Here is a 13,158-nt window from a genome sequence, read left to right on the forward strand (position 1 = left end):
AGCTGTTGGCTGGGATTGGTCCAGCTAGCATTAGGAGGTGGAGACCATGGCGGTGCCGTACGACTTCCGCGTCGAGCGTGTCCAGCGTCGGGAGTTTGTGCTCGCACCTACCGGGAACGGGAGAGCACCCACGCCATCACCGCCACCTGCTGTTACGCGCTCACCCTCGCCTTCTCCAGTACCGACGCCTGCGCCCACGTCTTCTCCAGCACCGACGCTGGCCGCGCCAGCTACTCCACCACCTCCAGGTGTCATGGCTGCACCAACATCGCCCGTCTTTGTCATGCCGTTGGCTGATGACGAGGAACGCTTGGATGCCTGTCACGGGGAGACGCGCGTGCGCTACCGCGCGATCGATAATGTGCTAGGCGACACGGCTCCTGCACCAGGCTTGGCGGCTCATGTCCTCGACGACGAGCTCCACCTCGCCTGCACTGGCGAGCCATTGATGTTCCTGGAGGCGGACAAGGATGCAGCGTGGCGCGCTGTGATGAAGGGGAAGATGCAGTCCGTGGAGGAGAACGGCACCTGGGAGCTGGTCGATCTTACGCGCAGACACCGCTCGATTGACTTGAAGTGGGTGTACAAGCTGAAGCGGAAGAGGCCGGCGACATCATCAAGCACAAAGCCTGCCTCATCGCCGAGGGTTACATCTAGCAGCCGGGAATCGACTACGACGACGCCTTTGCCCCTGTTGCACGGCTGGAATCGGTGCGGCTGCTTCTCGCGTTGGTCGGCCACCATGGCTGGCCGTGCACCACATGGACGTGAAGTCCGCGTTTTTGAATAGGGTGCTCCGCGAGGAGGTGTACGTGTCGCAGTCGCCCAGATTCGCCGTCGTCGGGGAGGAGAACAAGGTGCTCTGGCTGCATAAGGCGCTCTACGGGCTCCGTCAGGCTCCACGCGCTTGGAACGCTCGACAGCACGCTCAAGTCACTCGGCTTCAAGCAGAGTCCACACGAGGCCGGCATGGCGACGATGCTCGGACGCTCCTCGGCGTCTATGTGGATGACTTGGTCATCACAGGCACGTTGGACAAGGAGGTGCGTCGCTTCAAGGCAGAGATGAAGGCCCAATTCAAGATGAGCGATCTCGGGCTCCTCTCCTTCTACCTCGGCATCGAGGTGCAGCAGAACGCCGACGGCATCACGTCGAGCCAGGGGAGCCACGCCAAGGTCTCGGAGGTGGCAGGGATGGCACATTGTAATCCTGCGCACACTCCAATGGAAGAAAGGCTCAAATTGAGCCGGATGAGCGAGGCGGCGGAGGTCGATGCCACTCTGTACCAGCGGATCGTCGGTTGCCTCCGCTACCTCTGTCATACTCGGCCGGACATCGCATTCACGGTCGGGTATGTGAGCAGATTCCTGCAGCATCCTACGAAGGAGCACATGGTCGCCGTCAAGCGCATTCTCCACTACATCGCCGGGACTGTGCACTACGGCTGCTTCTACGTGCACATTACGACGACGCCGCGGCTGCATGGCTTCAGCGACTCCGACCATGTCGGCGACATCGACACCGGCAAGAGCACGTCGGGAGGCATCTTCTTCCTGTAAGGAGGGCCGGTGTACTGGTATTCCTTGAAGCAGCGCGTGGTCGCTCTGTCCTCCTACGAGGCAGAGTACGTCGCCGCCACATCAGCGGCAACTCAAGTTGTTTGGCTAGCCTGGCTGCTTAGAGATTTCACTGGAGATCCCGCTGAGACAGTTGGGTTGAAGCTTGACAACATGTCCGCGCTGGCGCTGATCAAGAATCCAGTCTTTCATGACAAGAGCAAGCACATCAGGATCAACTGTCACTATGTGCGTGAGGCGTCTGAAGATGGAAGCATCAGCACCAGTTTCATTGGGGCAAAGGACCAGCTCGCTGACATTTTAACAAAAGCATTGGGGCGAGTCAGATTCCAAGAGCTGAGAGCAAGGATTTGAATGGTCCAAGTCAATCAAGTGCACAAGGATTAGGGGGAGATTGTTGACATAATCCCTGTGCGCATTGTATCCTAGTTTAGCTAGGAGTCAGATATGGCAACAATAGCGGTTCAGGTCTGTTAGCTAGTTTAATTGAGTCGGTTTCTCCTAGAGATAAGAGTCCTAGTTGAGTTTCAGTCTGGCCAACAAGGCCTTGCTCCTACAGGAGTCTAGTTTGTGTTTAGGCTATATATAGTTGCCAAATAATGAGAAAAGCTGTAGCTCCCGCAGCACCAAAAATACCTTCTCTTGGTTTTCTGTTTCCAACATCTACCAGATTTTGGAACCACAGTGTCTCTACGTAAAGCCATGTAAGTTCAGACAATAGATTCAGAAGAGATCAAGGAAAATAACTGCTATCTACTTCCAGAATTTAACCTCACTTACCAAGTACAAAAAAAAAAGTGTACAGTGGCAAATCAGAACACATAATACTGACAAAATACTTGACAAGAGGTCATGGAAAATAACAGCTATCAAGTTATCTCACACCACAAAATATTAGCCACCAAACTAGCCAATGAGATAATATATAGGAGTCACACCGTAACATTGCTGATATTTGGTAGAGTTTGTTAAAGCTGCAACAAGCAAACGACTGGAACTGGAACCTACCTACAAAAAGGGGCAGAATATCCAGAAGTAAAAGTTAGAATCCTTCAAGCATGGCAATCTATCAGCCCATGTGGAATGTATGAATATTGTAACGTGAGGAACTGAGGATCTTGTATACAACCACCATAGCATGGAAATTCGCCAGAACATATTCAAAACAAGCAATACTCTTTTTTTTTTCTTTTTTGATAAGTGAACCAATACTTTGTAGAAAAGAATGTGTTGATTCATGTATTGGATACATATACTAATTCTGGTGGGAACTAGTTTCTTACATATATAGCTTCAATCCATATTATTTATCAAATAAAGGCTTATTTATTTAACAGTACCACTGATAAAGCAATAACAAAAGACCAATATACCGTACACAGTTTATAGTCCAAAGGGATCTTACCAAGAATTAAAGCTTCCACTTCCAGGAAGGTCAGCACCACAGAGAAAGTTCAGTTCAGAAATCGTTATCATCCTACGCATCAGAGAATGTTCACACAGGTAAGAAACAATTTTACAATGACAATCCAGACAAAAGAAATAGTTCTGATTTAATATGATCAGCACAGACTAACCTCGTAGTTCTCAGGAGGGAATGCACCCAGGAGGAAATCTTCATCCTCAGAATAAAGCTGCAGATTCTTGGTCTTGAGTAGGTACTCAACCTCATCCTCCTCAAAACCAACCAAGAGTCCAACCTTGAGCAGCTCGGTGAGAGATGGAATCAGATCAACTCTCTCATATAACAATCCTTGAGAGATTTCCTCGCCAAAGCATGTCGCGAATTCCATCCTAGTCGTCCTTCCATGAGGCCCCTCAGACTTCTGCATGTACAGCTTGCGGTTCTCTCTTTCCCACATGAACATCCTCGGTCCTTTAACTGTCACAGTTCTTCCCAATGATAGCTTTATTTGGTAGCTCACACTGATAGGTTCAGTCATCTCAAGAGCCGTCACACTGAGTAGGTAAGAAGCCATTTGATGCCTCTTGTCACTGCCAATCTCGAGAGCAGGGTTGGCAAGGAAAGCAAGGATTATTCTGAGCAAGCCTGGTGTTACCATAGCATCTTTTGCCTCTACTACTTGGCACTGATTCATGTTCAAAACATGAGTTTCATCTTTTGTGACAGCCTTGGAGATTGCTCGAACACCAAGTCTCTGGTAGATAGTGTCCATCTGAGCTCGAGAGGTGAATGACAGCCCTGTTGGATACCAAACAAAAATTGGATCTGAACAGAACTGGTCAAATAAATGTTTCAGGAGGAGATCATCTGGAACAAAGACATCTTCCACCTCCCGCAGGATGATCTTGCCACCAGAAAGAACAGGAACCCTTGTGACAGACCCTGAAAGGAGCTTTGCTGTAGTCGCATTCCAACGGTTTCCAATGAACTCCCAGAAAAATGAACAGCTAGCAGGCGTCAGCTCGAAAGATGTGCACTCCCACGAGCGCCATAGAATGCAGTGATCTAGTACTCTGGGGCAGTGCCTGACACCAAGAACATTGGAGAAGAACCCAAGCAAATCCTTTTCATAGTACTTGTCCAAGACTGAGAAATGAGTGCTAAACAGCCCGTTCCTGTCATGAAGAGTACAATCTGCAGGGCGCACCCATTGGCCCCTGTTTCTTATGTTGGGTATCCATATCCAGTTATCACGTTTATTTCTTGGTTCCCATTTAAAAACTGACAAGTATTTGTATATCCTTGTTATGGTATCCACTCTAGAGAAATGTGTCAAATCCTGCGCCAACAGAGAGCATCCATAGCCAACATCAACAACTACTCCAATCAGTCTGAACTCTGTCCTGTATGATAATATCTCAGGGCCATAGAATGCTTCATCGATGAAAGGACCATCTTCTCTGCGGAGGTATGAAGACCATGCCGAGTCATACAAGATACATTGATCTGCATACCTGTATCCAAGAAATGACTTCATCTGCATCTTTCTAATTTGTGGCGCAAAACTTTTCGGATTGGCACTTCTTTGCATCAATTTTAATAGAGATAAAAGAGTTGTGCTCGCAAGTAAAGGTGGGCTTTCAGCAGCGTTCAGAGCTACTGCATTCTCAACGGTGCTCTCACTAGTGTTCCCAGAGTCACTAATGATATGCAGTCCAATATAAGGGCTAACAACATTGGTGTTATTAGGCATCTGAGGTCCTTCCACAGTAGATAGGCATGACAAGACAAAGTCTGCTCTCTGGTCATAATCTACAGTAACACCCAAAGCCTTAAGCTCCTTCTTATAGCTATATATTTCCTTCCCTGTTCCACTGCTTGAGTCACTGTCATCAATGAATGGTAGGCTTGCAACTGCCATTATTGGTTCCCACGAAGAATCAAAGAGCACACATTTGTTTGGAGGCCTGAAACCTTGTGTAGTATGCAGCCACTTCTCTGTTCGCATAAACTTGAGAATATTGGCTGGGAATGTCTTGTGCTCATCACTCAGATCCTTGTAGCAGGAGAGTAGAGCAACCCTGATTTCCTTTGTAAGGGAAGATGTTGACAAGAGTTGTTTCAGATTATAAGTTATGGAATTGCTTGCCTGTTCCAGACTACCAACGACACCGATCTTCATCAGTTCGTCCCGATAGGTCAGGATTTCATTACCATAGAAAGTCAAATTGATCAGTGGAACAACATCGGCAAATTTAACAAGACATTTCCACTCTGGGTCTAGCAGAAATGTCTCCCGGGGAGCTCTAAACCCAGCATTAGTCTTCAACCATTGGCGCTTCTTCAGGCGCTTCACCAAGTTCTTGCATGAATTAGCATGTCTGATACATTTCAATAATAGAATAGCAGCACCAGCAGTAACTGGACCTGTTGGAAGGTTGATGTTGTCAACAATGGTCTGGTAATTCTGTTTGAATGTGACATGAACACCTAGATGCTGCAGCTCTGACTTGCATTCACTGATTTCATGGCCATAGAAGTCGATGTCGACAAAAGGTAAACAGCTGATTTCAGATGGTATTATCCATTCTGAACTGAAAAGAACAGATCCGGCAGGTGATCTATAACCAGAGCAGGTCTTGAGCCAATCTCCTCCTTTGATGGTCTCAATGAGATGATCAGATGACATGTGTTCCTTCCTAAGGAATCTGATGAAACGGAGCAGTGAGAGCACCATGTCACCTGTCGGAGTGCTTGTTACAATTGACATAAAACGCTTGCCAATGTATGACATTGCTTGAGAAAATTCAAACTTCACACCTAGTGTTCCCAGTACTTCCCTGAAATCAACAATTTGTCCCCTGTAGTACTCTTGATCAATCATTGGCACATCAACAAAGGCAAGGTTAGCCTGAAACAGACAAGCCCATTCTGCATTTGACATGAATGAATCTGCTGGTGAACGGTAACCAGCAGATGTCATGAGCCAATTCCCATGCATGATGCAACTTATGAATTTTTCAGGTAACCCTACACCCCTTGACCTTAAATTCTCAATCCATTCCAGAAGGAGAACTGCATTCTGTGCCGTTAAGGAGGAGGATGCAGCAGGAAAACTAGCATCCGGAGGAATCAGAAAAGGCATATCAGTGGCTTGTATATATACCTTGATAAACGACAGAAACTGATCTTCACATATATGCTCCCCAGAAGAATTTCCAGAACAGAGGTAATCATCTCCAAGTTCAACATAGTTTTGTGGTCTCCATGGATTTTCTCCCAATAATGCAGCCCACTTACTCCCTTTTGATGGAACAAGAACTATACCTCTTCTGATAACAACACGCCCACAATTATCCACTAGGGGTATTATGTTGCATATATGTTTTACACTCCATTCCGGCATTAACTTCTGCGAATGCAAGTGATAAATGAATCGAGTAAAAGCAAGAACCAAGCTTTTCTCAGGCAAAGCTTTCACAACCATAAGGGCATACTCATGTAGGGTCAGGGTCTTCACTGCTACATACTTCTCAAGCCATTCCATTACAGTTGTTTTCTTACTGAATAGACCTAGTGCTTTCTGAGTAGACAGAGGCATAAACAGTGTTCCAGAGACTGTTGAGAAATAGTCATTGTTCCAGTTAATTATCGATGGTGCACATTCCTCATCAGATAGCATGCAAAGCCTCTTATCTGATGTTGTGGCTTCATACACACTCCTATAAGTCATGACACCACCCCTACCAACACACTTTACAAGTGGTATTTGCACCATGTTTGTGCCAGCAAACATAGCCTTCCAGTTCTGAGCAACAAAACTGAGAAGATCAAAATAAACATCTTCTGGCAGCAGTTCCACAAGATCTGATCCTTGGATGCACCTGCCATACCATTCAGAATCAACATAACCAATTCTGAGAAATCCCAACACATCATCATATGCTTCACTGTCAAAGTAGGAGTTCAGAATATTAGTGCCATGGGATGAAATGTTTGGAACATCAACTCCTAACTTCACTGCTCTGCTTATGATGCTCCAGAATGCAGAGTTTAGCCGGTAAACCTCTGTAGGCTTATGGAATGATTTCACTGAAGAACATGTTTCGCTTGGAACTATATCCACATCAATCAGCTTCTTTCTTATGGACAGTCTGACAGAATCCATCATCTCTAAGGAAGAGTGATTAAGTGGCAAAAACTTAAAAACAGGTGGAAGCGCAAATACTGGTGCACTTTCTGTTGATTTCACTAGTGCCAGGAAAGCATTTTCAAAAGCGGAAGGTACACATTCTAGTATTCCTCGGTTCCACTGGCTGTCAAGCAGAATGGACTCTCGGGATGATGATAGCAAAAAGTCAGCCTGGATAATGAAAGGGAAGTTTGTTGCCATTTCAGTTGGCAAGAATGCATAAACACCAGGTGATCCCACCCCCTTGCTCAACCTCTGGCCATGGGGGAATGCTAGCATAATAACCCACTGATCTATCCTTTCTCTCTTCTGCACATAGCATTCTGGTTTCACAGGGAAATGTTGCTTCCAGATGTAGTAGCTACAGTGTTTCTCATCTGTCTTGTCCTCATCAGCTGATAGGTGAAGAGTATATGACTCTGCACTAATATCCTTCCTCGTCAAAGCATCAGCGTCACTTGATATAGAAATTTGACTCAGACTAGTAGCATTCAGATCATCATTAACCTCCCTGACAGAAATTTGCCTAATCTTTGAAAGAAACAATAGTACTTCAGGATGTGTGTTTGATAGCTCCTTCTTCACCACATCTATTTTATCACATTTCAGAGGTAATATAAAAGTTGTGGTTGGAAGACTTTTCGAACTGCCATATATCTTGGCAATGTCCAAATTACTTGGATTTTGTTCAACCCATTCGGGAACAATATACCCGATACCACATTCTGCGCACAGATCTTCACTGAATTTAATTTGATACCCATTGCTAAATATATGAGGATTGCGGGATACTAGAAACACACTTTTGAAACCAATACCTGCAACACAAATTGGAGAACCATTCTTAAAACGAACAAAGTAGGGATTCTACGTTTCTACAATAACAATGAGCGACTGAGAAAACGACAAACTGAAAGGTTCAAGTTTAAAAGTTTTTGCCAAAAATAATATGGATGTACCTTTCTCCCCAATATAACCACTGCTCCGGTTACCCCTTTTTGTAGATTTCCCAATCCTGCAGATGGATTCAATGTTTGCTGGAGTAAAGCCATTCTCATTGTTGAACACCAGGAGGGTGGCAGTAGCTCCACTACAGGTGATGTCTTTGGATGTAATTACAAACTCCAAAGCTGGAGTTGCTCCAGAAGGATAATCATTATCTTCAGCATTCTGCACCATGTGGAAAGTTGTTAAAATACAATTGATCTATGAATTACAAAGCCAAACAAAAATATTGACTAACAACCAGTCTTTGAATGTGTTATAAAATTTTAATACTTCAAGACACTAGTAATTAAATTATTTTCATGAAAAGATCTGAAAGGTCACAATAAATCATCAGAGTGGTTGAAATATTAAAAGAATGAACATTTGTGGATTTGTTTCATTGACTCTCTAAGGTGTGCTTACTTTTTTGTTTTTCCCCAATTCGCAGTATTTTGTTGCTTAACTCAACTAAGTTTACTTTCTGCTTAAGTGTTGATAGTTAACATTCATTTGTTCAATCACCAAAAATAAATAAAATTAAAAGAAATTTTTCATCCTCTCTTGGCTAGCATTGTCTTCACGTAAACAACTCCTGAGTCCTAACCATTCAGCAAACGACTTAAGCATTATGGAAGTATACGTGAACTCTGTTCATTTATCAGCCATCTGGTTAAATAGATCTTCCATCGTGCTAGCCACTACAATGAAGCCAATTAAATTATCATAGAAATCACAGGAAGTCTAGTCCGCAATAGGGAAATAATTGTCTCCTTTTTACTACTTCGCTCCTACACAAAGGGGGTAAAGAGCACTTTTCACGACTTAGCGAGTGGAATAAGAGGATGTGGTCAAATTAACCTCTAGCGGGCCCTTGGGTTTGTTGAATACCAAGGATAAAAATGCCTCTAGCCCGCAAAAATTGATGAATCCTCTATCCTTCCTTCTACAAGGAGGGCAACGTAAGTGGTAGCTTGCCTTCTTTGCACCAGCCCAAAGACAGCCCGTCACCACTAATCCTTGGAGCCTGTAGACGGTCTCCTCCCAGCCGGGGGGGAGGGGGTGCGGGGATTCAGGCAAGTCAAGACCCACCACCTGAATCTGTAGAGGGATATGAGGTGGGCTACACTAGCGATAAACAAAACTTTCCACCGCATAACCAGGAAAACTTCTGTTATCGATCACGGAATTACCACTAGACACGCGGGTGCGGAACTTCTGTAGCGCGTCGAGGTAGTGCAGTCGGTCCGCGAGGGCAACCATGGGCGCGGGCGTGGGAACAGGCGGCTGCCAACAGGCGTGGAATTAGGGTTAGCCCCTCCATGAGCCCCCACCCCTTCTTTTATAGGCGCCCACTAATGGGCTTCCTAACCGAGGCCCATTAGTTCACCTAAGCCCAGTCTAATTTGGATCATATCCACATTAGGCTTCTAGCCCCTTAAGTGTGTGACCTATGGGCTCACGTGCGAACAGACATGGCCCGAGTACTCCTACTCGACCAATAGTTGATAGCGGCCCCTTAAGTGTGTGACCTATGCGCGCGCAAAGATCGTATCAGACGAGCCATCACAATCTCGTATACATGCTATTCTCTTTGCCTCACGATATTTGGTCTAGCTTCAAGCTGACCTCTCTTTCTCGATGCCGTGATCCGGAATCCTTGGTTAACACTTAACCCTAGCACGGCCATGCATTTCTTGATCCGATCACTCGAGGGGCCCAGAGATATCTCTCTCAAGTAGAGAAGGGCAAATCCCATCTTGACTGACCATGTATCACAGCATGGTTCTTGATAAACTCGAGAACCACCTTTATGACTACCCAGTTACGGAGTAGCGTTTGATGGCTCCTAGGTTGGTCGGTTCACATCTTGAGTACATGCGACAATTTTAGGTCTAAGGATACAGCATACACATTGTGTAATGAGAAATCACTATTTCTTGAGTTGGGTTGGTCCAGCCTCATATCATATATGCGCCCACATTATAAGTTTGATATTTCCATGTCTATGACTTGTGAAACAGAGTCATCAACTAATACATGTGCTAGTCTAATATTCATGTGTGTCCATACATGAACTCCGACTAGGAACAACTTTAAAATAACCATACAAGTAAAGAGTCTCACAAAACAATTCACATAATTACGGTTCAATACAAGTTGCCTTTTATGGATATTCAATGAACACATAATACATCATGGATACAACGAAATATGATCATCTCTATGATTACCTCTAGGGCATATTTCTAACAATCTAACCATCTCTATCCCTTCCCTTTTCTATCAGTAATTTTTTCTAGTTCAGGAAGAGTCATTTTCATCTATCGACATGTTAAGGCTTTAGAGGATAGAGAGACAGGAAACCAACTATTGAATGGACAATCAGTTGCTCAAACGCATCTAGAGCCAATGTTTAATGGCCTAAACTTATAGAAAATTTATATAATTTAAAATATGTGTAGGTGTTGTAATTTTATAGATTAGCATAGCAGGTCATAGAGGGAGCATGGCCCTGACAGGTTAAGTGAACCAATACAGGTGCTGTAGCGAGTTTAGCAAATCAACATATATACACAGCAGTTGGTTTATAGCATAGCATGCAAATGTGTGTTCAAATATTTACGTTGCAACCTTTGTGATTTGAGAATCATGATTTACAAGAAGCTTGGTTTTGAACTATTATTTGACTACTGTTATTTTAAACCATCACTATGCCAACAACTTGCTACAAAACCACTGACCAAGACCAACCCTTAATAAGATGTGGAGGGTCGTTATAACTTGGCAAGTCATGTGTACACTCTAAACTGTAGCTATTAAAGTTATACAGCTACTGCATTTGTACTCTGAATTGTATCATCGATAATATATCATATCACCTTTGGAGGTAGTATAACTGCACCTCTAAAACTATGCCGCACAATCAGATGACAATGAGTGAGAACAATGGTACAAACACCTTTTCGGTTTTTGAACTGACTGTGAGGACTTGTGTAAAACTGTATTGATGTTTGTTTCGCAAAGAAAAAACATCATCCTATTGGAACACGCATTTCCATCTATACTTCAGAAACAAATAACCTATATATTAAGAGAAATATATCTAAAGATAAGTGCAGGCAGTAAAAGTTAAATCAGCCCGCAACAAGAGCGTGACATTTTAGCTTTTACTGATATCAAACTGTTAACAGATGATGAAACCAACAAAATGAACCTGAAAATTGAATAGCAGGTACTAGATAGATCCGAGAGGAAACGGACTGTCTTTTCTTCTTTAAAATTAGTATTAGAAACTTATTAAGTCTTGGTACGAGACAAAAACTATTCAAACTAACCGTACCAACTACCAAACCAACACTACTGTAATGCGCGTGGATCAAGGCATGGCACCTGTCCATACCTGGATGAGCTCCATGAGGAAGTGGACGTCCTTGGAGTAGAGCTCCTGGCTCAGGTAGTTCACCGCCTGGTGCATGTCCTCCGCCAGCGGGTTCCGCTCGCCGCGACCGATGAAGTAGCGCTCGCGCCGGATCCTCTCCACGTGCTCCCTCGGCGACAACGGCGGCGGAGGCGCCGCCGCAGCAGCAGCAGCTGGTGGCGAAGACGACATTGCCACCGAACGAGCAACGCGCGCTCGATCAGGCCTGCTGCTGGGGGGCGATCGAACTGGCCAGACCAAGAAGCCGATGAGGAAGACGAACTGGCAGATGGAGAGGAAGCCGCAACGCGCGTGCCGGCGTGCGTGGTTGGGAAGCGGAGGCGGCGAAGCAGGGAAGTGGGCGAGCAGTTATTGAGCGGCTTTGGAAGGCCAAGAGGCTGCCGCGGCTGCTCAATATTATTTCGAATTTGCCACCCGTGCCGCTGCAAGGTGGGGTACCACCTGTCAGCGGCGGAGAGCGGGACCACCTGTCATGGAAGCGTCTGGCGTGCGTGCGGATTCCACACTGAGTGGCAGTTTCAAAAATTTGCACATCGGAATAGACTGACCACCCAGCTACCATGTTCAAATAATGCTCCCGCGCGGCCACCAAAATTCTGCACGCAAGAGATGTGCTAGTACCGTGCTAGCTTCATCGTGCACGCGCATATTTCGTTTGAAAAAGGTACACACAAAACTTTTCATAGTGATTGAAAGGAAGACGCACCCTTGAGTGCGGGTTTGATTCCAAATTCAACATATGTTAATAGTTCAACAATATATAATTTCTTTCGCATCACAATATCTTTGGTTATTTTATTTATTTGAGACCAGTACAATTAAATTTAACCATAGATATTATATCATTAAGCATAATTGCAACATAATTATATTTTAGCCACAAATATTTTGTCTAACGAAAAAAGTAGTGCCACAAACCACATACCTAAAGATATAAAACCATAGATAATAGACCTGTTTTTTGAAAGAGATAATATACATTGGGCACTAATTAACGCACACTACTAGCACGCTGCCATCACTTACTCTAACAACATTTTCCACTCCTACCATCTTTCCAGTTAAAATAAATTTCTAAAAAGTTAAATAAATTTTACAAAAATATGTAATATTTTTTAAAATAATATTTTTCATGAAAAGTTTATCCAGTAACTAAGAGATTTTCTCAATCTAAGTTAACTAATCCCTAAATCTTACTTAACTAGCGGCCAGCCGTACGTGTTTTTTCTTGGGAATAATTCGTTGCTGATTTTATATTGATAATTTTATTTTTTTACTTTAGAAAATATTCAAATGAGAATATAAACTCTCATGCACCCGCAACCTTTGCCCTTAGTAAAACACCTCGTGAAATCTGGCTGATGTAATATTGATTGGCACGAGAAAACTTGAATCAGATGGTCCAAATGGAAAGGAAAAATGTTGGTTAGTTCAACCAAATAAAAGAGTAAAATACGGATATGGATTGCAGCCACAAAAATTTTCTAGCGTTACTTGACATTTCAAAAAAAATTAGTACATGCTCTGAAATGAACTTTAGAAGAAAAATATATAGGTG

The 13,158-nt window shown here is 44.1% G+C and overlaps 1 protein-coding gene across 1 annotated transcript; it reads right to left on the reverse strand.

Annotated features, from left to right (window-relative positions):
* Window positions 1-3,036: 3,036 nt before the first annotated feature.
* Window positions 3,037-11,771, reverse strand: LOC112903746. The gene is made up of 6 exons (XM_025972963.1): window positions 11,562-11,771; window positions 9,344-9,445; window positions 9,137-9,259; window positions 8,134-8,344; window positions 3,155-7,992; window positions 3,037-3,054 (listed from the first exon to the last, which is right to left on the reverse strand). The coding sequence occupies exons 1-6, from the start codon at window positions 11,769-11,771 to the stop codon at window positions 3,037-3,039; spliced, it is 5,502 nt and encodes a 1,833-aa protein (XP_025828748.1).
* Between the last annotated feature and the right edge of the window lie 1,387 nt (window positions 11,772-13,158).

Source organism: Panicum hallii, chromosome 8 (assembly GCF_002211085.1).
Source record: "Panicum hallii strain FIL2 chromosome 8, PHallii_v3.1, whole genome shotgun sequence".
NCBI lineage: Eukaryota > Viridiplantae > Streptophyta > Magnoliopsida > Poales > Poaceae > Panicum > Panicum hallii.